This window comes from Dermacentor albipictus, chromosome 3 (assembly GCF_038994185.2).
Source record: "Dermacentor albipictus isolate Rhodes 1998 colony chromosome 3, USDA_Dalb.pri_finalv2, whole genome shotgun sequence".
Lineage (NCBI taxonomy): Eukaryota > Metazoa > Arthropoda > Arachnida > Ixodida > Ixodidae > Dermacentor > Dermacentor albipictus.
In genome coordinates, this window is record NC_091823.1 from 48,445,509 (window position 1) to 48,469,643 (window position 24,135).

A 24,135-nucleotide genomic window follows, 5' to 3' on the forward strand; every position below is an offset into this window, starting at 1 on the left:
TATGTGCGAATTTTTTAATTTTGTATTGAAGCATGCTTTCGTATATTTAAAAAATATATTTCCAATTTTTTTTAGAGAAAGTTCTCACGTGAGAGCAATGTTACTTCCGGGCACCACATGGTACTGAAGTTCTTAACCCCTTCATTTTGATATTACTCAGCTAAGAGAACCTTGAGCACAGAGCAAATCAAGTGTCATCCAAATGTAACTTACTTGTTTTCGGGTATTGCAACTGAACGTTCAATGCACACGTGCCCCCACTCGGGCTTAAGGCCAATAGTTAGCATAAGTTCGCGTACACAGCACACTGAGGCGAATGCTATATCCAACAGATACGAAGGGCACATTTCCAATTAAGTTCGAAAGTCACCGTCGCTGCGGTACCTCCGCTTCTCTTATATGAAGCGATTTCGCTCTGAAGTATCGAAACATTTATTATGTTAATCCGCGCCAGAAATGCTCGCATTTATAAATCCGAAACGAACAGTGTCCGTCATGGTTTGTCGTCCCTCTTTCTCTTATGCGAAAGAGAGAGAAAGAAAGAAGGCTCTATATTGAAATACAGATAACTCTGCAGGCGTATAAGCAGGCGCCTACATGCTACTCTGCGTAGGAAAAGGGATCAGGGGGAGAAAGACCGTAGAATGAGGAGGATGAAAAGGGGAGGAAAAAGATTTCGAGCATACCTAAGCGCTTTTTTCTTATGAGTTGTGAATGCGAAAGCGTTAATCTTCAATTAAACGCCGCTGACCGATCCGTCGAGTCCTTTAACTCCTCGCGGGCAAGCTAGCGCGTTGAGGCGCTTGACCTGGCTTAGCCCAGTTGGTAAGACAGTCGGCTTCTGCGCGCGAGGTCGTAGGTTCCGATCTCACTACCGCCAACGTTTTTTTTTCCTTTCGAATTTATTACAGTAATTTCTTTATAGCGATTACAGACACGACGTCAGAACGCGGGCAGAAAAGCTCTTGTGGACGAGAAACGCGCTGATAATACAGGCCTGCGAGAGCGAGGGTGACGTAGCGTCGCGGCGATGCCCTCTCCCCTCACGCAGGAGTTGGCGAGCTTACGCAGTCGCTGGAGTTTCTTTTCGCCGGCTCTGCTTAGTAGAGGCGCACACGTGATGGTGCGTCGCAGCCAATGGGAATTTAGGTGCCGCCTCGCTGCTACAGACGCCTTCTTATTCGTTCAATAGGCCATTAGATACTTCTGCGTCAATATGATCACGGTATTTACACGTGAGACGAAGGTTATTGGTGTTCATGTAACTGGGCTAGAGCTTTTAATTAAGCTGGTGTTCTTTAATGAGTATAAAAAGAAATTTAAAGCACCTCGTTGATTTGTAGGAGAAGGCGTAGGACCAAACATTCTCCCTAAATTTAGTGGTTTCTCGCCTTTGGCACGAAAAGGTAGACAACAGAATACTTCCTTCTGCAGCAAAGTTCAAAAATGGTTATGCAAATTGATCTGCGTTTAAAGTGAAAACAACAAAAGAATTAGACGCAACATTAGCCTGCAGATGGACCTTGTAAAGCCGCAGGATGATTGCCCATCCTTGATAGGTATTTACAAAACCGTTCGTATGCGCTGAAAAACCTGCCGGTAAATTTGATCCTTCTTGAATGGTGATCAAAGGCAGCGCTCGGGCGGAGCAATTGCCGGCAATTTACGAAAAGCTAGAATCGTCTGCAGCAAACATCGCACTCCTCGTTGCGTGCTAAGAACCCTCGCCGGCGATCTGTAAGTAGTTAACATTATACTAATAAAGGTGGCTGGCTAATTACAGCAGTTTTTACGAACAAAATATTTGACTGATTCGGCTGCTGGCTTCCCCCTCGTGATCCGTTTCACTGCTCTCATAACGTTACGCTACGTGTCATTGAGTCGCTTTCGACTCCTGGCGACACCACGAATATAAGAACACCAATTATATCTGCTTAAGAGAAGTATTCTTCTTATGCTCGGCGAGAAGCTTCCCGGTGGCCTGAAGAACTCCATTTAAGCATTTCGTGCGCTGGACACACCGTTTTTTCATGCCTTCAACTTGAACAAGCGCTAATTTGCATTTCATTCAACCAGCAGCCCGCATATCCCTTACAAAAATTATTATAAAGATGTCGTTGTGTTTCCATTGACATTCTATTGCCTTCAATATAATATGTGTTCGGATGCAGTTGAACGGGCCATGCATTATTTCTGTAACAGATTTCATCTTCTTTGCTTCGAAAGAACACTCTGGTTTATTATCTCTGTCCAGAAAACGCCATGCTTTGCTAAGCGTGGCGTTTTTACCCATCTTTTAAGCAGTTTACACTCAGCCCCGTTAAAATAAACGGCATGCTGAGTATTTCTTGCTCTTGCACACCTTTCCAAGGGCTTCGTGCAAGTGGTCGCGGCCAGCCCAGAGCTCGCAGGTGAACAAGAAGGTAGAGGACAACCGAGAGTCCGACATGGCGCTCACCAGTCAGCTGCTGGAAACACTTCTCGACAACTACGACAGCACCCAGAGGCCATGGCATGGAGGTACGGCGAGCTCCGACGACAGTACGTGACAGCCCTGCCTATAAGTGTATTGACCTTCATCCTATAAGTGTATTGACCTTCATAGGCTATTGCGAGCAGCAGTAGTTGCAACAACAATGTAAATCATATTGAACTGTTGCAAACATTTAGCATTCTCGCGTACTAATTGCAAGCATTATATTCCTGGTGATTAATCAGTCTCTCGCGTAAATTGCAAACTCTTTATTTAAAGCAGTGATGGGTACTTTGTTAGGATATTGCCATAGTTGAGGGACAGGCCAAATAAACGCTCTTGAAATACTTCTAATCCGAGTCGCACTAAAAGGACAATGGTGGCCGTAAGACAACATAACGCCCAGAAGCGTTGGGTTGTATCTTACGTCGGGCCTTGTCCGTTTAGCAGTACACAGATAGACAGACCTACTGTTCCAAATTACTGAATTGCATTTGAAGGCTTACTTCTACGTTGTTTTCTGAGAACAAAAATAAAGCCTTCCAAATTAAAATAGTACGACGTAGAGTCATCTAGAACCACATGGGCCCACCGCATCTGTCCTTATAAAAGTTACGTTTTTCGACATCCTTTAACTGAATGTTTTTTCAGCCTCACTACGAACACCTCATTTATGCGCCAGTACTTATGCTACAGTGAGAAAAGTGTTGATTAGATAGGATAAATTTATACCTGGGTAAACGAAAATTAATCAACTCAGCGGTACGCGACATATAACACAAAGGTTGCGCAAAAATTAACGTTCCAGATTTATTTTTAGGACATGTTTATTCAATCCTCATGAAATTTGCGCTGAAAGTAACTTCAGGTTTCCTGCGTACTCTTTCTACTGCGATCTTTATTGAGTCCCCCAGCGCATGGTGGCCAACCGGACTCTTGAGTGGTTAACATCCCTCTTCCTTTTATCTCTCTCTCTCTCGCTCTTTTTCAGTCATGCCGATTTGCTTATATTCAAAGCATGCATGCGTTCCCTGTATGATGACGCGCTCTGCGCATGAAGTCATGTTCTGACTGCTCAGTATAACTTTTCTTCCTCGAACACTTCTTCGTGTCGTTGTGCGTCCTTGAGTGGACCAAAAACGTGGGAGGGAGAAACCACAGGCCAGTGATTGGCTGTGGTTTTGGGGAAGCACCGTCTAACCAAATTTCGCACGCACCTCCTCGTGTTTCAGGCCTGTGTTGCAACGGGCATTCACGCGCCACGAAAAAAATATAGCACCAACTTCACGGGCTGCTCTGTATACATGACGGCGCAGTTACACGCATATGAGTAAGAAGCACTCCTGTGGTGAAGTGTAGTTTTTGAAATCTGTAGCTTTGTTTCGGTGCAATAGAAACAATTTGGAGGTTTTTACTCCTTGGGCAATATTCACAAGAAACTTCTTTTCCGTAATACCCTGAGCCATTTCCCAAATATCGGAAGCCTATGTACCTGTCACTAAATGTACTTGCGTTACCTGTAAAGTGAGCAAGGGGATCGTGGTATTGAACGTTTCGTTCATCGGCCGTATATGTACCCAGCACCTGGACCGGGCATTCTTCTCCTTACAGAATTGCCTCGCCTTCTCTTCGGCGGGAATTTGAAACGCTAACATGAACTGTTTATAGCACAGATGTGTGTGTGTGTGTGTCTGTGAGAGAGAGAGAGAGAAAGCAAGAACAGGAAAGGCAGGGAGTTCAACCAGAAGAGCACCCGGTTTGCTGCCCTACACTGGGGGAGGGGAAAGAGGAATAGAAGGAGGAAAAAAGGGAGAGGGTAAGCAGCGAGTGCGTGTGGGAGGGACACTATACACAGGGACACTATAAACGGTCTCTTAAGCCGGTGCACTCTAAGTATTGCACTACTGCACAAATCGCTTTTCGTGCCAGTGACGGGTGTGGCCATGGCTCAAGCATCTTTGACTCGGTGAACGGTGTTGAGTCTAGTTGGTGTAAAGTTAGGTGCGGAGAGAGGCGTTGTACATCGTAGCGAGGGTAGCTACACAAGAGGTGCTCGATGGTTTCTCGCACCCACAGGAGTTGCACATGAGGCTCTCGGCCATTCCCAAACGATAGGAGTACGCGTTCGTGAATGCCACTCCCAGCCACAAGCAGCACAGCAAGGTTGTTTCACAGCGGGAGGGGCTAGATGGCAGTTGTAGCCACAGAGTGGGGTCCTGTTTATAAAATCAGCAATTGAAGGCGCTTGAACTTCAGAGATCTTGCGACTTTTTGCGTGCAAGTAGGCGAATGTCCCTGGCAGCATCAGACCTTGCCAAAGGTGTTAGACGCATCTGGGTACCTTCGTGGGCAGACTGGGCAGCCTTGTCAGCTAGGTTGTTGCCGACGATACCACAATGAGCAGGACTCGATTGAAATGTAATGTTGTGCCCTCTTTCCAGAGCATGGTGGTGCACTTTCCTGATGTCAGAAACTGTGGTAAACCAGTCCATTCTACGATGCAGCTGTACAGCTATGGTACTGTTTCTCGGACTCCTACATTACAGTCTACCGGTGTTGTCAAATGTATGCAAGACGAGCCTTCGCGCTTTCGAAAGCACACAAGGAGAAGCCAAACGCACATGTTTAGGGCTGCCTCGGTGCACCTCAACAACAGCAACAATTGCCATCGCGGGAGACCATATAATCCAGACACATGTAGCTGTCGACTATCTCAGAGCGCACATTCGCCATCTGGTCGTATTTTGTGATTCTAAGGCAGCGCTTCACAGTATGAAGTCTACAGTACATCACAAAACTTACGAGCAGAGATGTGAACTGCATAAACGCTGGGGCAATGCCTCCTTTACTAGATGCCTGCCGCGTCGCTAGTCTTCCCATTGAAGCGGAGGTTCCCGTAGTTCAGGGTAGTCGCAGAGAGACGGCGCTCGCAGCCGACCCACTTCCTGTTGCGGAGGAAATGACGATTACTAGGCTGGCGCGCGCTCGACCAATCGCTTGACGAGAGATTGTGGGTCCTGCCTCCGGGATTGCAACAGACGCCGCTAAAATCTCGGAGGCTGGGCTACATGATTTAGGTTTCCAGCGGCCACCGCAGCTAGCGCTCGCAGCCGACCCGGGGTTAACCCGGGTGGGGAAGAGTAAAGAGGAGAGGGGCAGGAACCAGCTTCTCGGGTCACGCGGCAGGCATCTAGAAAAGGAGGCATTGGCTGGGGGAAGACAGGTACGAAAGTACAGCTACGACAGCTACGAAAATAGAACATTCCCCCAGCACTCTAAATAGACGTGGCACACATTCAATAAAAGGCTCGGTACGGTAAATTTTTTCTAGTGAGAAGCATTATGAAGAAGATACGCAGAATTTTTTTTTCAAATTTTATTACCATTCCGTTGCCGATACAATGCAAACAAATATTCCTCGCAGTGGTAAAAGCTTCCTTAAAGAACCTGCTGCCGAAATTGAGTTAAAACACATGACTAAATAAATTCAACGGTTCCATGTGCCAAAACAATGGTCTGATTGTCAGGTTTATGGTATAGTGGGAGGCCCCGAATAATCTTGGAAGACGACGAAGTGTTTTTTTGACACAGAGCCGTTCTTCCCAGCTCCGGTTTATTTATGGGAAAATCTAAAAGCATCCGCTACTGCTCGCTCCCTGCTCGGTCGTGATGGAAGTGGACCAACCCGCACGTCCGCCGGTGACTGCGGCGTCAGCGGTTGGCGCCTCTAGGAAGCGGATCGGTCAACAGAGCGACAGCGAGGACACCCATGTTTACTCTCTCAGCAGTGAGCATCCTTCCGATGACGACTTCCAGCTTGTGCGGGGCTGCAGAACGAAGAGAAGGAGCACCACGACGTCTTCGTCGTCAAGCACGCAAACAGTAAAACACTCGCAAAGGTCGGACACAAATACCATCACATTTGTGCCCGTGCTTCCTACCGTCAACATGAAGCTACTTAACAGGCAATCTGTGTCGATGTCAGTGGAAGCCCTGGTGCCAAACGAAATACTGGGCATTCGAGTGAACACGCGGAAAAATGTACTGGAGGTTGATATCCAGCATGCTGGTGCTGTGACCACTATAAGCAGCGTAACAGACTTCGATGGCATTCAGGTACGCTCTTACATCCCTCTGGGATCTGATGTAGTCACCGGCGTTATTTACGACGTAGAGGTGGCCATACTTAACGTCTTGCCAATTCTTATCAAGCCAGTAAATGATGACGTCATTGCTGATGTTACTGGGCTAGGCAGTTCATGCCGCTTGAAGATTGCATTCAAGCGTAAATATATACCCTCGCACGTTAAGGTGGGACACGTAATTCAGACATGCTGTGCGGCCTTTCATTCCGAAATCTCTTCAATGCCTCAAATGCGTGAAACTTGGACACGTGAGCGGTGTCTGCGAGAACTAGGCAGGATGCCCCCGCTGCGCGTAGCCCCACGGTGCAGATAAATGTGGCGTGACTGTAATGAAGTGTTCGAACTGCGGTGGGTCACATGAAGCTCCATAGAAGAATTGTCCGCATATTAAGAAGGAAATGGCTTTCCTGAAACAGATCGTGAGAGATCATTCAGCTCATCGCGAAGCCGCCGATAAAATCAGGAAGTGAAAGCGACGTTGCCAGCGCCAACGTTCCTCAAGCAAGGTCGCTGCCTCTGCGACGTGCATGCCACTTCCTGCAAGACCACCCCCTCCTGTGCCGCCCAGGCGAGGCACTGTGGAAAAAACCACGACGAACAAGGCTAGTGAGAAGACCACATCTGCCGAATCTTGGTTGGCCCTACGAAAACGACAGCAATCACCAACAGAATCACAGTAAACTATTGATGAACAACCCCCGGCGTCTACTGTAGATGATTTGTGCAAATAGGACAGGCAGGTGGCTGTAATGCCACAATCGCTAGTTAATACAATCCGCATGTTACTGAACAAGCTGCAACAACCAGCAGCTCTAAGTGCTCTGCAAATACTGGATGCACTAAATCCAGTGCTTGCTAGCATCGTTTAGGCACCATGGCTCGCCCAACAGCTCCCTTCCGCACTCAAGTTAAAGGTGCGTCGATCTTTCAGTGGAATTTCAGATGTCTCAGGACCCGTATAAAGACTTTCGCTATTCGTTTTTACAAATCACTTCTCCATACTGGTTATTTGCGAACCAAATACATCAACTCCACACAGACTGTCTGGTTACGAATCTTTCGTCTCGTCCACATGCGCTGCGAGAACGAAAGTAATCATCTACATTCGCACGTACTGTACATATGTCGTTAACGCGGTAGAGCCTCATGACTACAACAAATATGTCTGCCTGCATGTCAAAAAGAAGGCTGCGTCATTTACACTAATTGGAGCCTACATATCCCCAGCGGGTCACTTCGACAGCAAATCACTTAGGAAAAATATTACTAAGGACCAATGACTCCTGGGTTATCGCAGACAACTTTAACGCGTATCATCAGCATGGGGAAACCCTAAAGTTGACTCCAGAGGTCATGCCTCCTTTGCTGTCGACCATGATATGTGCTGCTTGAATGACGGCAGCCCTACGTTTCTGTGAGGCACGACCTATAGTAGCTGCTTGGACTTAACTTGTATCACGGCGCTTTGTCTCGGACGTACAATGGCTTATGGACATAGGAACACATGGAAGTGAACATATTCCAACATACACAGTGGAGTTGAGCAATGCTCCTCTGCTGTTTTGCGTACAGTTGATTAGTCAAGGTTTAAGAAGGATATGTTTGACGTATGTCGGGAAGGCTTTTCGCACAATATCGAAGATACAATCGCAGAAGCAATGAAAGCATTCATCTTCTCGCTTACAAGGTCAGCAAGGCGAACAGACTTGGATATAGAACTGGAGAGGCTGCGTGCGTCATGCCGACAGGCGGAGAGAAGCTATCGGCGCACGAAGTCCCTTTTGGATCTGAGGGCTTCACGACGCATACAAAAGAAATTCCAGCATCGTATGGGTAAATCGGAAGACAAGCGATGGACAGCTTTCTGTGAGTCCCTTTATCCCCGAAGATCGCTCTCGCACATACGGAGAACTGTTAGAGGTCTTCGCCATGTCCGCATCAAAGGAAGCCCTTTGCTGCTCTCTCTGGCCCTCTACCAACGCCGCTCGCAGCTTGAAGTGGCTCAAGAGTTCTTGGCATGTATGTGAATTCTGGGGTCATGATTGCTGACCCAGAATTGAATGACATCCCTGAGGCACGTGTACCAGAAATGGACGCGCTATTTTAACTAAATGAGCTCGACGCTGCGTTGGTGACCTGCAGGCGTTCTTCGTCACCAGGACCAGATGAAGTCGCGCACGCTCCCCTGTGCTATCTTGGACATGACGCACGTGGTGATCTGCTCAATTACTACAATGAGTCTTGGCACAATGGCGTCGTTCCTAAACGATAGAAATCGAGCCGCTTGATCCCCATTCTGAGACCTGGAAAGTCTCCGCTTGATCTATAATCATATTCGAGCTGCGTCGCCAAAGTGATGGAAAGAATTATCTTTGCTCGCTTGAAATGTTACCTCGAGCTATTCCAGACGCCATGTACCAGACGCCATGATGGGCTTTCGTCGAGATTACTCGTTCATCGACAACGTCATTGACATCGTTACATGCGTCCAAGAACAAGAAAGCCTCAAGAACCTACGAGTGGTACTTTTCCTAAATGTCAAAGGAACATATGACAACATCGCCCATGAGGCCATACTGAACTCACTCGAGGCTGTGGGTGTTGGGTGTTCGGATGCGTCAATGGATTCAGGACTATTTGACTCAAAGGTACTTTTCCATACAGACCGAAGAGGGCCCAACTTCGAAACATTACATGTGCCATGGTATGCCGTAGGGTGAAGTGTTGAACCCGGTATTGTTCACCCTCGTTCTGGTAGGACTTGCGGAGTACTTACCGCGGACAGTTCATGTCTCAATATACGCCGACGACATTCGCAGCTGGGCCTTTGCGGTGACTCACCCTCAGCTACGGGCCAGGCTTCAGCGGCCGACAACCATGACGGCGTCTTATCTCCGGCGTCTTATCAACCTGTAGAAAACTATCTCGCATATGTCTTTTCCATAAAATCTACTACCATAACACATATTTACGTTCTATCTTTGTCCAACCCCCACCATACATTTCATCTCGCATAGACCACCGCCAAAAGGTAAACATTCCGCACTGCAACACCGTCGGCTTTTCATATTCATTTCTTCCCCAAACGAGCAAAGATTGGAATAACTTACCCGCATTACTTACAAGCATTATTGACACCAATAACTTTAAAAGCACACTTCAAAGCTTCATGTTATAAATTATTGTTGCGTTTGCTTGTTCTGTATAATAACTGCTTTTATGTCATTGTTTTTACATTTTGGCTTGTATTTTTATATCGTATGTTCTTTCCTTTCTTTATTTTGTTATGCCATGTATTTTTGCCACGCTCACAAGTTTCTTTTTACCATTATTATTTTGTATACGATGTTTTTTTTGCCATGTTGTTTGCCTTCCTTTCTTATTTTGTAATTTGCCTCTGTATTTACTTACTTTGCCCCTCCCCTCTGCAATGTACAACCGTACCTTGAGGGTATAATAAAGAAAGAAAAGAAAAGAAAACTAAACCTTACTGAGTATACAGAAAAGTGCGCACTGGTTGGCTTTAAGCGCAAATCTCATTGTATTCCGTTTCGATCAATGTTCAAGCTGTGTCCTATGTTAAGACGCGCCGCTCTCTGGGTGTAAGCAACCTCTTGTGGAGCCGTCACTGCGTCTATCTGAACTGGCCATTGCTCAGGTCTTCAAATTTCTCTGCGGGAAAAACTAGGGTACACCTACCCATTCTATGTTGCAGCTGTACAGGCTACTGTTTCTCGGTTTCCTACGTTACAGTCTGCCAGTTTTGTCAAATACATGCAAGATGAACATTCGCGTTTTGGAGAGCATACAAGGTCAAGCCATACGCAAGTGTTTAGGGCTGCCTCGGTGCACCTTAACTGCAGCAACAATTGCCATCGCGGAAGACCATATCGTCCAGACACACATAGCTGTCGACTCTTTGAGAGCACAAATTCGCCATCTGTCAAGGATTCCAAGCGATCACTTAGCCTCCGTACCAGTCGAGAGACCTCAAGCGACCTTTTAACGAGTGATTAGATCTCAGCAAGAGTGCATACGGTCATCTTATACGCCCGTGGCGAAGCCGTCATCTCCCCTGTAGTGCCTGCGACAGCCTCAAGTGAATTTTTCTATTCCCGGAATTACAAAGGCCAATCACTCATGGCCGGCGCTGAAGCAACTGACGCTCCTATTACTGCGTCAGACATATCATGTCCGCATACATATATATGCCGACGGTTCGACCTCACCTACCTGCTCAACTGGCGCATTCGTCGTTCCAGCTAAGCAGGTTATAGTTAAAGTCCAATTATCACACATGACTACATCTACGTCGGTAGAATTTGCAGCTCTTCATGCCGCTATGATGCCGCTATGCCGAAGAGCCGACAGAGAGTCAGTCGTATTTTGTGACTCTAATGGAGCCCTTCACAGTATCAAGTCTGCATTACATCACAGAATTTACGAGCAGGTGATATCTGACATCGGGGAAGTACACCACCATGCTCTGCAAACAGGACACAACGTAAGCTTTCAGTGGATTCCGGCTCACTGTGGCATCGTGGGCAACGACTTTGCTGACAGGTTGCCCGGTCTGCCCACGAAAACACCCAGACACGTCCAATACCGTTGGCGAAGTCGGACGCTGCCCGGGAACTTCGCCTGCTTGCACACAAAAAGTCGCGATTTCTGGAGTTCAAGTGCATTCAAATGGTGATTGCATAAACTGGACCCCATGCTATGGCTTCCACTGCCACCTAGCCTTTCCAGCGGAGAAACAACTTTGCTGTGCCGCCTGTGGCTGGGAGTGGCGTTCATGAACACTTACTCCTAAGGTATGGGAATGGCCGAGAGCCCGATCTGCGACTCCCGTAGGTGCGTGGAAACCACCGAGCACCTATTATGTACCTGCGCTAGCTAGGACGTACAACGCCTCTCTCTGCGGACAACTTTAAACTGACTGGAATCGAGAACGTTCTCCGAGTCAAAGACACTCGGACCGTGGACACACCCGTCATTGGCACGAAAAGCGATTCTTGCACTAGTACACACTTGAACTGCACCGGCTTAAGAGACAGCTTATAATGTCCCTGTGCATCCTCAACACGCACTCAGTGCTCACTTTCTCACTCTTTTCTTCTTTCTATTCCCCTTTCACTCACCCCCATTGTAAGGTAGCAAACCGGGTGCTTGTCTGGTCGACCTCCCTGCCTTTCCTGTCCTTGCTCTCTCTCTAACCGAATAATCTTGAACACCTGGCGGTTTTTAATTTGCACCTAAATATAAGTACACGAGTGTCTATGAATTTCGCCCCCCATTGAAACGCAGCCGAGCCGCGGCGGGCATCGAACCCGCACCCTCGAGCTCAGCAGTGCAGCGCCATAGCCATTGGGCTACCGCGGTGGGTAAAAGAAAGAGAAACGGTCAGTTTCTGCGCAAGCACACTCTACAAGACGTTACTCACATAGCACCGCGTAAAATTTACTTGTAAAACATGAATGCACACCCAGATGCTCACTTGTCGGTGTGGCAGTATGACGACATGCCTACAAACCTGTCCAAGACGTACGCAGGACCGTGAAGCACGGTGTGGTAACTCGTAGCGTCGCATTTGAAGATGCCATGACGCGCTCTTGTTCCATTAATTTTTTTCTCAACTGTCGCTTGAGAAAAGTTTAAGTGTTTGCGCATTTCTCGATGCAACAACAAAAACGGCAAAACGAACATTGTGACGGTGCGTAGCCTGTAGAGCTTCGCGAGCTCTTCCTTACCTGAGTGAACATTTACTGTGGACACAAGTGCTGATATATATATATATATATATATATATATATATATATATATATATTTAAAGTCAGAAGCAGGCCTGCGACTGTTCTCCGAAAAGGGCTCTACGCCCACTCGACGCACTGTGGCAGAGATGTGAAGCGCGCAGGAAAAGGAGGCGCAGAAATCGCAAATAATAGGAGACGAGACGCGAGACATAAGGCAGAGTCCAGCAAGCCTTCTAGAAGGGGAGGGGGAAGGGGGGGGGATGGAACCTACAACTGCCAGATGGAAACATAGCATTGTAAAGAGATGCCGACTCACATTACACTCCACCACAGGTCCCGGGTGCAGCAAGATATGTTAGAAAGTGTCAACAACGTTGGAAATGCTAACTTAGGAACCCGCTTCAGTGCCGATATTCAGAAAACGCTCTTACGCTAAAGTTGTTCGTAAAAGAAAATTCTAATCAATCCTGATACCGAACATATTATCAGCGAAGGTGGAAAGACAGTCGCAAAGAGCAGTTACGAATGCAAAGCTTTGAAAATTTGATTTAAGTTTCTTACATCATAAACCACCAATGCTACGTTATTGAGGAACGTTTCGCCAAGAAGAGGCGTGCAATAGGGACAAAAATACAAGTGTGTATATTATTGTTATCATTGTTCTGCTTATTATTATTATTATTATTATTATTATTATTATTATTATTATTATTATTATTATTATTATTATTATTATTATTATTATTATTATTATTATATGTTTTGGAAACGTGTATACATACATACACATGACAGGAAAGGGAAAGCGAGGAGCAGGCAGGCAAGTGCAACCGGAAGGGGCACAACGCCTGCCTACTCTTCAGAAAGGAGGAGACAGAAACATAAAAATTGAAGATAGGAAGAGGGAGAGGGAAGAGAAAAGAAAGAAAAAGCAAGGTGACAAATCTAAAAGATGAAGCCGTAAACACGTCGCACAGGTCGCACATGGTTGAGCCAGCCACTGTAAGTAACGCTACTAAAGAATTTTAAAATAGAACAGTGTCTGAGGTATTGTCATTTGAAAAATTGTAGTAGGCTACCAACATGAACCTAAATTAGTAGTTTCTAGAAAAGTAAGGAGAGCGCGATGCACCTGACCGCGTCGAAACGCACAACCACTGGGGAACGAACATTCGTCGAGGGTCTTACACCGCAGGCCAAGGAGATGATAGACCCTCACTAACGACGTGCGCTGTGCACTGAAAGCGGGACACTCCAAAATCGGGTGCTGAAGTATCTCAGATTAACCGCAAGACGTACACAATAGATTGGCCACACGTCCTTGTGGTATAAACGTTTGAACACGTTCAGACAGCCAACCAGTAGTAGTGTTCTAGCGCGATGAGGCAAGCCTCGACCGCGAACGCGGGGTGGGGACGTTCCATTTGCGACGCGCTGGTCTGGATGCTGCTTTAGCATGTGGCGACGAATCAGCAGACGAGCGTCATCAAGCTTGCACCAAATTTTCGGGCAGACATAGTCGTTGCGTGCGCAAGTTGAAGCCAGCCGATCCGCCTCTTCATTTGGCGATCCCTGCGTGTGAACGTATCCATTGGGCAACAAGAAATAGCCCATGGGACGCAATTTTGTTGGCAGAGTCAGTAAATCTACCCACAACTGGACAATCAATTTGACTGCTTTGTAATCTGCTTAGAGCAGCGTGGGAGCCCGTAAAGATGGCAATCTTCGATGTAGTTAACTCCTCTTGCACGTATTGCAGCGCAACATTAATTGCAACTAGCTCAGCACTGGTTGACGAGCCTGGATGGGGTGATAAAATATACATCGTACTTGAGTCGAAGGGCAGAGGCTGAGACGCCTTGAGCATCTGTGAATACTTGGAAATAATCTGGAAATCTTTCGAACATGTACGACTGATCCAATTGTAATATTGCCGAAACAGACATATCAGACTCTTTGTGTATGTCACAAATTGTGAGATACATGAGGCATATGTGTTTGGATATATTTTGGAGGCGGAGGCGTAACCGAATAATCTCTGCATTCGAATCTCCGCACAACACAAACGATGCACCACACCGAGACAATAAGCTCTCAAGTAGCGAGGCATCCGAAGTATGTGTAGGCTGCTTATATATGCTTGCCACCGTCGCAGTACCACCCCTAAGACTCGCCGTAACTGCGCCTGTACACTCAAACTCATCATCACAGAGGTTATCTTTGTCAAGAACAGTGAAATCCAAGTCAGCGCGTACGTATATTGATGTTTTGAAGCATTTCTGAAGTTATTTTCGTTCTTTTTGTTTTTTAGTTGTTTTTCTCTCTCTCACCTATCGCATCCATTTGCCCCTCCCCGCTAAAGGGTAGCCAATCGGAGATAATCTTTGGTTAACCTCCCTGTCGTTCCTTTGCCTTTCTCTCTCTCTCTCTGAAGCATTGCGGGTATGAGCTGCGTCGACACACTGGAAAGAGCCACAGGCTTGTTGCGCGCATCGAGTGTTACTGTAGTCGCCCACGAAGTCGGGTAGTCGATATCCGTCTTTCCTTACATTAGTTTCCTGAAGCGCTATCACATCTGGCGGATTCTTCATAGCGATGAGTCGAAGGCCTAGATGAGCATGCCGCTGTCGCAGCAACCTCACATTCCATTGCAGCACAAACGGGTGAAGCTGCTGAAAACTGTTAAAATTATTTCCAGTTTAACATCTAGTAAAGGCCGTCGAGGACTGGGACGAGAGCCTCCAAAAGTTCCTCTGCTGCTGATGCTACGGGTGTCTGATGACTGGCGATTAGATACCTGATGACGTTGACAAGCATCTTGAGAAGGTTGACAAGTTGCACATAATCGTTGGCTGAGACAGTTTATGTACTTTGTTTGCAATGTTCTCCATAGCGGTAGCAGTCTTTTTAGACGCTTGTTCCGATGATTTCGATGGCAGCACTGGCCACGATGTATCCGAGAAGGAGAAGGTCCGCCCCTCTTCTTTTCGATGAGTTGTGACTTTGTCATTCTGTGAACGCACTGTTTTTTGCTTAATCGAGGTAATTTCAATCGGTGGACCAGCCTTACAACGACGCGTGTTTTCATCGCCTGCTGTCTTCTTTTTGGCTTTCTCCTTTAGTGCCTTTAGTTCATCCTTCAATGAGGGACGTCCTTTGTCCATTGCCAAGTGCTCACCTTTAGAGTTTGGGCACCGATATGTCTAACTTTCACAGGACTCTACATCGTGATTCCCACCGCATTTGGCCCAGACCAGATCTCTGATGCAAAAGCCTTGAACATGACCAATCCTAAAACATTTATGGCATTGTAAGGGCCTTGGTACGAAAGGCCGAACAGGATAGCGGACAAGCCCAGCCTTTATATGACTGGGCAGCTTTCCAGAAGCAAACAGTATCTTCACACATTTTGTCGACCCCATCCTTCGAACGCTAATTGTTTTGCATGGTGGCGTGCAAACAGTCATGCTCTTAAAAACGTAGTCTTTGAGATCCAATTCTAGATCAGATACGACACCAGCTGCAATATGGTGTCCCTGTGGTACGTGAGGCCGCGTGTGGACACGGCAGATTTCAGACAAACCGAGCAAAGTTTGCACCATCTTATCATTCATTGTGTCAACGGCAATGACATTGTTCCAGGGGGTCACGCGAACCTCTTGGATTAGCCCAGGGGCTAGTTTGAAGAAGAAATCATAAGTTTCTGTCAGGAAATAGAATTCAGGCTTACCATCGCGTCGACCGGCATGAAAGCTACTGTCGTAGCCATGATACTGCTGTACGTGATAGTCGCTTCGCATGAGAACAATGGCGGAGATGTCCGTCTTGAACGGCGGGGCTTGGCATGCATAAAGGCATCCTAATCTTCCGGCCTTGTGTCAGAAAGTTCACAATCAGCAACGTCTGGTCCTACTGAAGAACTGAGTCGCTTCCTAGTCGCGAGTGGTCTGTGCTGGCCGCCAGACGAGTCCAAGACCATCTCTTCCATGGAAAGTTCTTCGCGGAGGATCCCCCAGTAGAGTAGGAGTCTTCAGGGTTCAGCACAAACGTCGTTTCCTGTTGCTGATACACGGAAAAACACATGAAGAAAAACTTCAGCACCAGAAGAAACTTCCAACCAAACACGAAACAGCAAAATGAACTCACTTCTTTGTTCATGCCACGGGAAGGCTGCGTGCTGCCATATCAAGAAATAAGGATTGCTTTAGCCTGCATTGGGGTGAAAAAAGCTCATTTTATCCGCTAGTTCAAGTGATATCAACAGCTCGCGGAGCAACAAATTCTCCTGAGGCATCAAAGCGGACTGGTAGTGATTGGCTCCGTTCCTTCACACAGCAGACGGACAACTAACTGGTTCAATGCGCGGTGATTGTTGAAAGTCAGCGCTCGCGTTGTTCATCGCGCTTTTTCGTTCGTGTTATTTCTGCGTTATGAAAGTGCAATGTCTCAAAGTACAGTGTACACATGCAGTGCGTCGCCCGCCGCCATGTCGCATGATGTTGCCGGTTGCTGTACCTATTGGTGCCTATTGAAGGTTTCCGAAATGGTGTTTCATCCAGTGCGAGAACTGTGGCAAGTATACAAATACGAGCTATAGGCTGCACAAATGTACGATGTTATTGCTGCTGTATAAAGGTTCTTTCTGGCAATCAAACCGCCACAGCAAACTACTCAAGCGTTTCTCTTTTATGCTTTCACATAACATCCATCACTCGAAATGCCGAAGATGTTTTTGAGCCCTGTGTGGTTGCAAGTCGGATAGTTTTTTGCTCAACAACTTTTATCGCCTGCCGGCAATATAATGGCCACATCTGGTGGCAACGCCACTGCACGATCATGTGTGTAAAAGTATGGTGGTCATAAGATTGAGGCGTGAAAGGGCGTACAAGCTTGAGGTAGAAGGATGTTTTCTTCGAAGAAAGGCGCGTAAATTGGCTTGAGATAAAATATGACTATTCTGCTACTGCTGTCCACAGCAAAGGAGAAAGGGGGACGTAAATACTGATGAGAACAGGCAATGGGACGTGAGTGTCTAAAAATGTGTATACGGTAGGCCCGTTTAAAGCCGTGAACCGGTGTTTCTCAAAGCTAGCCTCACGCCTGCGCGTCTGTTTGCTAAACCCCTTGGCAACGTAAGCATCCAACTTGTAAAAAGAGAGAAGGAAAAGTGGTTAAGCATAAGCAGGAAAGTTAAACAAGTTTACTACACGGAATAAAGCAAACTGAAAACCAGGAAGCTAAATGTCAGCTAGCCAGTGAAATTAGTAGATTCCACAGCGTGCTAATCAACAAATATCAATCCAAACACTGTACTTCCAATCAGTATCGTGATAAGTAAACGATTTATAGGTCTATTTTTCACTCTGGTAGGTTTGTGTGACTTTCTATATCACGTCATTTGCAAGGCAGGTATACCATTTCAGAAGCCATGATTGTGTCGCTAACACTAATTATCAATGGTTAACAATCAATTCTCGCCGATTGATTGCATGCGCTTGCGGTTCATAATTATAGGCCAAAAATCAATATGGTGAAGAAGGAAATATGTCCGGAATTTGAACGTCCGTCTCCCACGTCTTTACGCCCTCAAATGTAGAAATATTGCTTCTCATTGGGACTGCATGTTACTTAGGAGCTCTTTCTTCTAATTCTAGTGAGGCCAACCAGTGTCACAGCCAACATGCTCATTCGAAGCATGGGGCCCATCTCGGAGCTCGACATGGTAAGTTCGCTTATGCAATACTGCCTAATAAACGCAAACTAGACTTAAAGGTTTCACAAGAGAGGATACGTGCTATTGAGTAAGCTTTCTCTTCTTTTTGTTCTGTTATTTATAACAATCGCATTTTACGTGAGCTGTTCTACGCCCACTTGTAGCGCGCGTGCACATTTGGGTCTCACGAGGATTACGCTGTCCTTGGCGTCGTATCTTGAGAAACACACACACTGGGGCGTTTGTTTCGGTAGACCGCAGCGTGCCGCCCTTTGCCTTTCTCTTTGCAGCAGCGTCTGTTTGCTCGCTATGAATTTGGAGCGTTTATCAGCTCGATGTTGCTTGCAGACTTCAGCTTAGCATTAAACTTGGACCCGCCGTGGTTGCTCAGTGGCTATGGTGTTGGGCTGCTGAACACGAGGTCGCGGGATCTAATCCCGGCCACGGCGGCCGCATTTCGATGGAAGCGAAATGCGAAAACACCCGTGTACTTAGATTTAGGTGCACGTTAAAGAACCCCAGGTGGTCGAAATTTCCGGAGTTCTCCACTACGGCGTGCCTCACAATCAGAAAGTGCTTTTGGCACGTAAAACCCCATAATTTAATTTTTAAGCATTAATCTTGGTCTCGCACGGCGATACGCCCAACCTATCTTGAAGGTAGTGAATGTTACGCGCAATCACCTCTAAAAACGCTTCTCGCCTCCAAGAACTTGATTCTAGCGATATCTCTAATACGACAGGTTCCCCAGAGAACTTCTGTAATGAATGTGAGCAAGAACGGTGAAGCTTAAATTCATTAAGGGTGCTTAGTTAGTAGGCTGCGCTGCACCTCTTGATCGAAGTGCGCAGTAATCGTATTCCTGCTTGCCGAAACAGCTGCGCTCTTTATTTTTTGCGTGGCTGTCCTCATGGCCACAAAACACGCAAATTCATGATCAGTACTTACTGTAACTCCTTTACGCTATCCCTAAAGTGTGTCCTTGGAACGAAAGCTTCGTGCAGTCAAAGAACAAGTCGTCCTCGTCTGGGGCCGCATTCGATTTTCTGCTGGCTCGTTCGCGTTTCATCCCAATTACCGCGTTTCTAAACACAGAATAAAAGGAGGGGAGCAGCGAAAGGAGCCTTCACTGACGCTCGCACTTCGCCCTCTTATTCCACACTCGGAACAGGAGTACTCGATGGACTGCTACTTCCGGCAGCGTTGGACTGACCAGAGGCTCAAGTTCAACGGCACCATCAACCCCATCAGCCTGCACATCAAGATGCTGGAGCGCATCTGGAAGCCGGACACTTACTTCCACAATGGCAAGGGATCCTACCTGCACACCATCACGCAGCCAAACAAACTGCTGCGCATATATCGCAACGGTGATGTGCTCTACTCCATGAGGTAAGCCAGCCTATTTGTGTACGCGGCCAGGACCCATGGGCCGTACATCTGTTTATGTTTGCGTGCGTACGGCTGAAAGTGAGAGTGCTTGTGGTCATTCTGCTCATTTGTTTGCGTAAATTCTTTATTAGAAAGGGGCGTGGCTGGTTAAATAATAATCTATAGTGCTGCTTGAATGACGCGATGAGTGCGTGTTTGGCTGCTACCGTCACCACCCTGGCAATATTTAATGCAGAATTCGTTCTACCGTAGCGTTGGCACTGCGAGAGAACTCCCGCTCAGTCTCGACTATGGCTGCTAACCGTCGAGTTACGAGCGCCTGAGTCAAGGACGCCATACAGCGAGATTCGCATGCAACCGTAAATGCCGTTAGGATTGATTTCAAGTCTAAAAGAGAAAAGTAAATTGCAAAAACTAGTAATTGTAGCTGGGCTTGTTGGTACATATTCAGCGCTCGTCTTGTCCTTGGCATTGCTCCGTGTTCCAAGTAGCGTTCCTATATATTTACAAAAAAAGAAAGCAGTTCAGACACACTAGGATGGAAAATGGCCACCAATACATTCGAGTTTGCGATGAAATGGTCAATCAGTTATGAGGTATCGCTTAGCCCTGGTATCAAAGTTCTTTCGGCATCGTACAATTTGTCACAATGGTTCTTCCGCGGCATACTCTAGCTCCTCTCGGCCATCTTCCTTTCTGGGATACTAAACACTGATGCCTGTATTTACTTTTCTTTTGCTTAGTCTAGGTATTTTATTTTTTCACTGAGGTCAATGGTGAAAGAATGCTACCAAAGTAAAGCGCAATTTTCTTTCCGCTTCTTGGTGTCAAAATGCAGTTAGTTGCGTTATGTTTTTTTTTTCAACCGTCAGGTCACAACGTATGTTATTGAGCAGCGCCTATATGAAAAACAAAGAAGAATTCGATACTCCGCGTATAATTTTATCGAGTTGACAACGGTGGCCCCCGAGAAACAGCTAGCACTTGTGTTTCTTTCGTACGGCTGACGTTACAAAAGTCGCCATGGTATAGGCCTGAGTGTGGTTCCTATCTTAGGTCCCAGAACTTTCCTCTATTTCTTCCCCCCTCTCTCTCTCTATCTCTCTCTCTCTCTCTCTCTTTCTGGCGTCTTTACCTTCTGACGTACGAATGGCATTTTTACGCCTGCTTGGATCCGGAGCACAAAGGAAAACTATTTTCAGTGTCGAGAGAAGTTCGTGACGCCAGACCGACTCTCGTTCTTTTTTTTTTCGCTTTTACTTTCTCTAAGATGTCGGTGGGAGAAAAAGGTAGCTGTTGAGTCGGCATTCTAGTCACGCTTGCTGCGCGAATTTCGATGGATCAGTCGGTCGAAAAGATGGAACTGTCTGGCCATGATTTACTCTCGAAGAGACGCACGGAATGAAGCTACTTGCTGATTTTTTTTCTTACTTCTCTCCTCACGTTTACTTTGAACGTTACACTGCTGGCTACGTGTTAGAGGATTGATTATTTTCAGCGCAGAAGTTATCATCACGAAGTCACGATCACGTCCTTGTAAAAAATACCTGTAGGAGGAAGCAACTTTCAACAAATACATATATTAAGTTTTGTAACTCGCCGACTTCTACAAATTGCGCATGACAGTATTTATCGAGTAAACTGCTTTGATTAGCAGCCTGTCGAATTGATGAACCTACAGGCAAGCTTTTCTTCCTAGTTTTCACCAAGTTTCCTTCGAGGGGCTTTCCAGTAGTTAGAAGACAGCACGCGGAGATATGGCCGGATCTTACAGAGAACGTACAACCAGGTATTCACGCTGTGCAGATATGCTGGTAATCTGCGTTGATATTTGTCCTTCATAGGCTTTAGATACGTTGTGCTGACTCTGTTTTAAGTGGCAGGCTATGTTTGATATACGTGACGCTTTATTCCTTCGTGGTTGTGTTTTTATTTATTTATTTGTTTTTACAGCAAGGCTGTTAAGGGAACATCCGCAGCGCTTTTTGTGCGACGGCGGCGGGTGGTGAGGCGGTCGATATCAAATGTCAATTATAGACCTGCCAGCAACGCAACCTGCATCAGTACCCGAATTTGCTTTGAAACATAGTTATTACGAATTATGGAATAAAAACTAGCTTGCGTATGTCTCACTCGAATAGATTGAGCGGTTTATCTTAGGCAGTATTTCGTCATTTATTGCTTCTCACGTGAGGTTTCACCGGCCCCATGTTGGAAGTCAGCCAAGAGATCTAGATCCAACTATGGCAGCTAAAAAATCTCCAAGAATTTTGCAGGTACCGCGTCTGGGCGTCTCGAAAAGTATGAGAACTCCATTATGCATATTCAAAGTACAAGTTACGCAGATTGGTATACATCTGCGAAGGACTTTTTTTCTTCCTGCGTTTGTTGCTTTGTTGGCTTTCCTCTCTGCTCATTTCTTATTTGGTGAAGTTTATTTTTTGCTCGTTTCTGTGATAGCCGGCCTTTTAGTGACAGGCTACTATGGTGGCAATCAATAAACAAACAAGAACAAGAGCGCGCTGCCATATATATATTGCTCCTTAAGTTGGTGCAAGTATTCAGCCACCAAGTGTTGTGGTAAGGGGCAGGAAAGGACGATGGGAGTTGAAAGTAAAGAAGGGGGAAGGATGCCATATCCACAAAATCGTGATTCTTTGCATTGAGTCCTAAGTGTGCTCGAGGCGCTTTAAAGGCCGTAGAACTTCCTTTGACGATACTGAACGCTTTGCTCAAACAGAATGGTATTAGCGTGGGAGAAGGCAAGGAATGACGGTAAGTGCAGGGCACCTAATGGTACTCGTGACCAGAGTCGCTGAGGAGTTGGAATGATTCCGGAATAATGCCACATTTTCAAACACCCGGAATGGAATGGGAATTGAGTGGTGATAAAAGGAGAGCCGAACATTTCGAAATGAAGTAGGAATGGGATGGGCACGTTTGTAACCAGCGCTGTAGTTTCGAGCTTACACACCGCCCCTTGCGCAAATCACGCGCATTGTTTATTCATACAGACCGAAGAAAATGCAAGGTGGGGTACGTTCACAGGCCGCGTGAAAAATAAAAGTTTGGGGCACGTCGCTATTCCTGCGTGGTTCATTTCCGCAACTAGAAAAGCCGTAGTATAGCTCTGTCATTCTATTATTGTTTCGTGACGACTACGAGCATGAGTGACGGCGATGTTGGATTCAGGCAGGTGCGACCGCACGCCGTTTCAACTATTTCTTCAACTTGTCCGGCCAAATATCCGTGTGCATTTTGTTTTATTCAAAGCGAAAATAGCAATAGTTATCTTGTACAAAAATGTATACATGTTTTTCACTACAAGAATATATACAGCAGGCATTTTTCTTTTTCGGGGATGCTAAGAGTAATATTAGTACCAGCCGGCTCATAAATGCCCACTAGGTTTCCAGCGGTACGGGGTGCGTTTGGCAGCGCCTGGTGACAAAATGAAGGGTAAGAAAATGACAATGCTAATGATACGATCTCACGGCGAACATACACGGTGAACACCGTGTTTACTGCAGAAAAGCGCCGGCCGCATTGGTTACGCAGCTTCCATTGGCTGCGAACATTGGTTACGCAGCTTCCGTTCTAGGCAAAATGATGTCCGCTAGAGTGAAGTGACGCATAATGTTCGTTTCAGTAAAAAACCATGCCTACAGTCAAACGTTTAGCACCACCGAGATTTCCGATACAAGTTCAGCTGCAGTGCATAGCTATCTACGGCGCACAGCGAACAGGCTCGGCCGTGCTCGCGTCGCAGCTGGCAGCACCGCAAGTATCGGCGTGTTCTCTTCTCCGCGTGAAATTACTGTGAGTAGAGGATAAAGTGGCAACAACCGTAACAAAACATTGCTGCTTGGGAGCGTCGGTCCTTCTGAAGAGCCGTCAGCTACAGATGCGAAGTAAACAGTGAAAGCCCTATAGCAACTATATCAGTGGCGGGGGTGAGGCTGCCGGCGACGCCAGGGCGTGGCCGCGACCGCTTCTCTATCGCTGTATGGCCACGTGTGCCGCAGGGAGGTCTCACAGGGAGATCATCTGCGTGACAGGCAAATCTCACCGTTTGCTAGCAAGACCGCCATCGGCCGGCGGTCCGCGAACTGCTAACGGCAAGTTGCTGTGTCGCTAACGGGGGTGCGCCTTTGATTCCGGCATCGTGGACACTATAAGTGGCTCCAACGAAATCAACGTCACTCTGCTTACGGAGGAAATGTCACTATTCGCGTCTGGTCTATGTAGAAATGGAACAAGCGATTGCTTATCTTAGTTCCGACGGCGTTTATAGCTTCTTTTTACTCTTAAATTGTATTTCGCTGAAAACCTCAACCGCCGTTGCCAGGCATCGTTTTCTAAACCTAAAAAGGCAATATACTGTATGGAATCCTCGCCCTTTTAGAGTTATCTTGCGTCCGGGGGCTCTTACATTCACTCGATTCTTTTGAAACCGCACCGCAACACGATCGGCAGTATAAGCTTGCAGCTCCTCGTGCGTGGCTCTCGCGCGGTTTTCCGCTTAAGACACTTCCAGAGCGTTTTTCACAATTACATTCGTCCTCGATGATTTATTTATTTATTTATTTATTTAGTACATACTGCAGACCCTTTTCAGGGTCCAAGCAGGACAGGCATATATTCTTAAAACTCAAAAGA

General features: G+C 46.6%; 1 protein-coding gene across 3 annotated transcripts in view; it reads left to right on the top strand.

Moving 5' to 3' along the window:
- Nucleotides 1-24,135, top strand: part of LOC135898152 (gamma-aminobutyric acid receptor subunit alpha-2) — a 117,359-nt gene that overhangs the window by 54,128 nt on the left and 39,096 nt on the right. For 2 of the 3 annotated variants that reach the window (XM_065426930.1, XM_065426932.1), the window contains 3 exons: nucleotides 2,372-2,541; nucleotides 18,026-18,093; nucleotides 19,256-19,476. In XM_065426930.1, the coding sequence (XP_065283002.1) occupies nucleotides 2,372-2,541; nucleotides 18,026-18,093; nucleotides 19,256-19,476 (459 nt within the window). The remainder of the gene's footprint in view (nucleotides 1-2,371; nucleotides 2,542-18,025; nucleotides 18,094-19,255; nucleotides 19,477-24,135) is intronic. The other variant, XM_065426931.1, reaches the window with a different exon arrangement.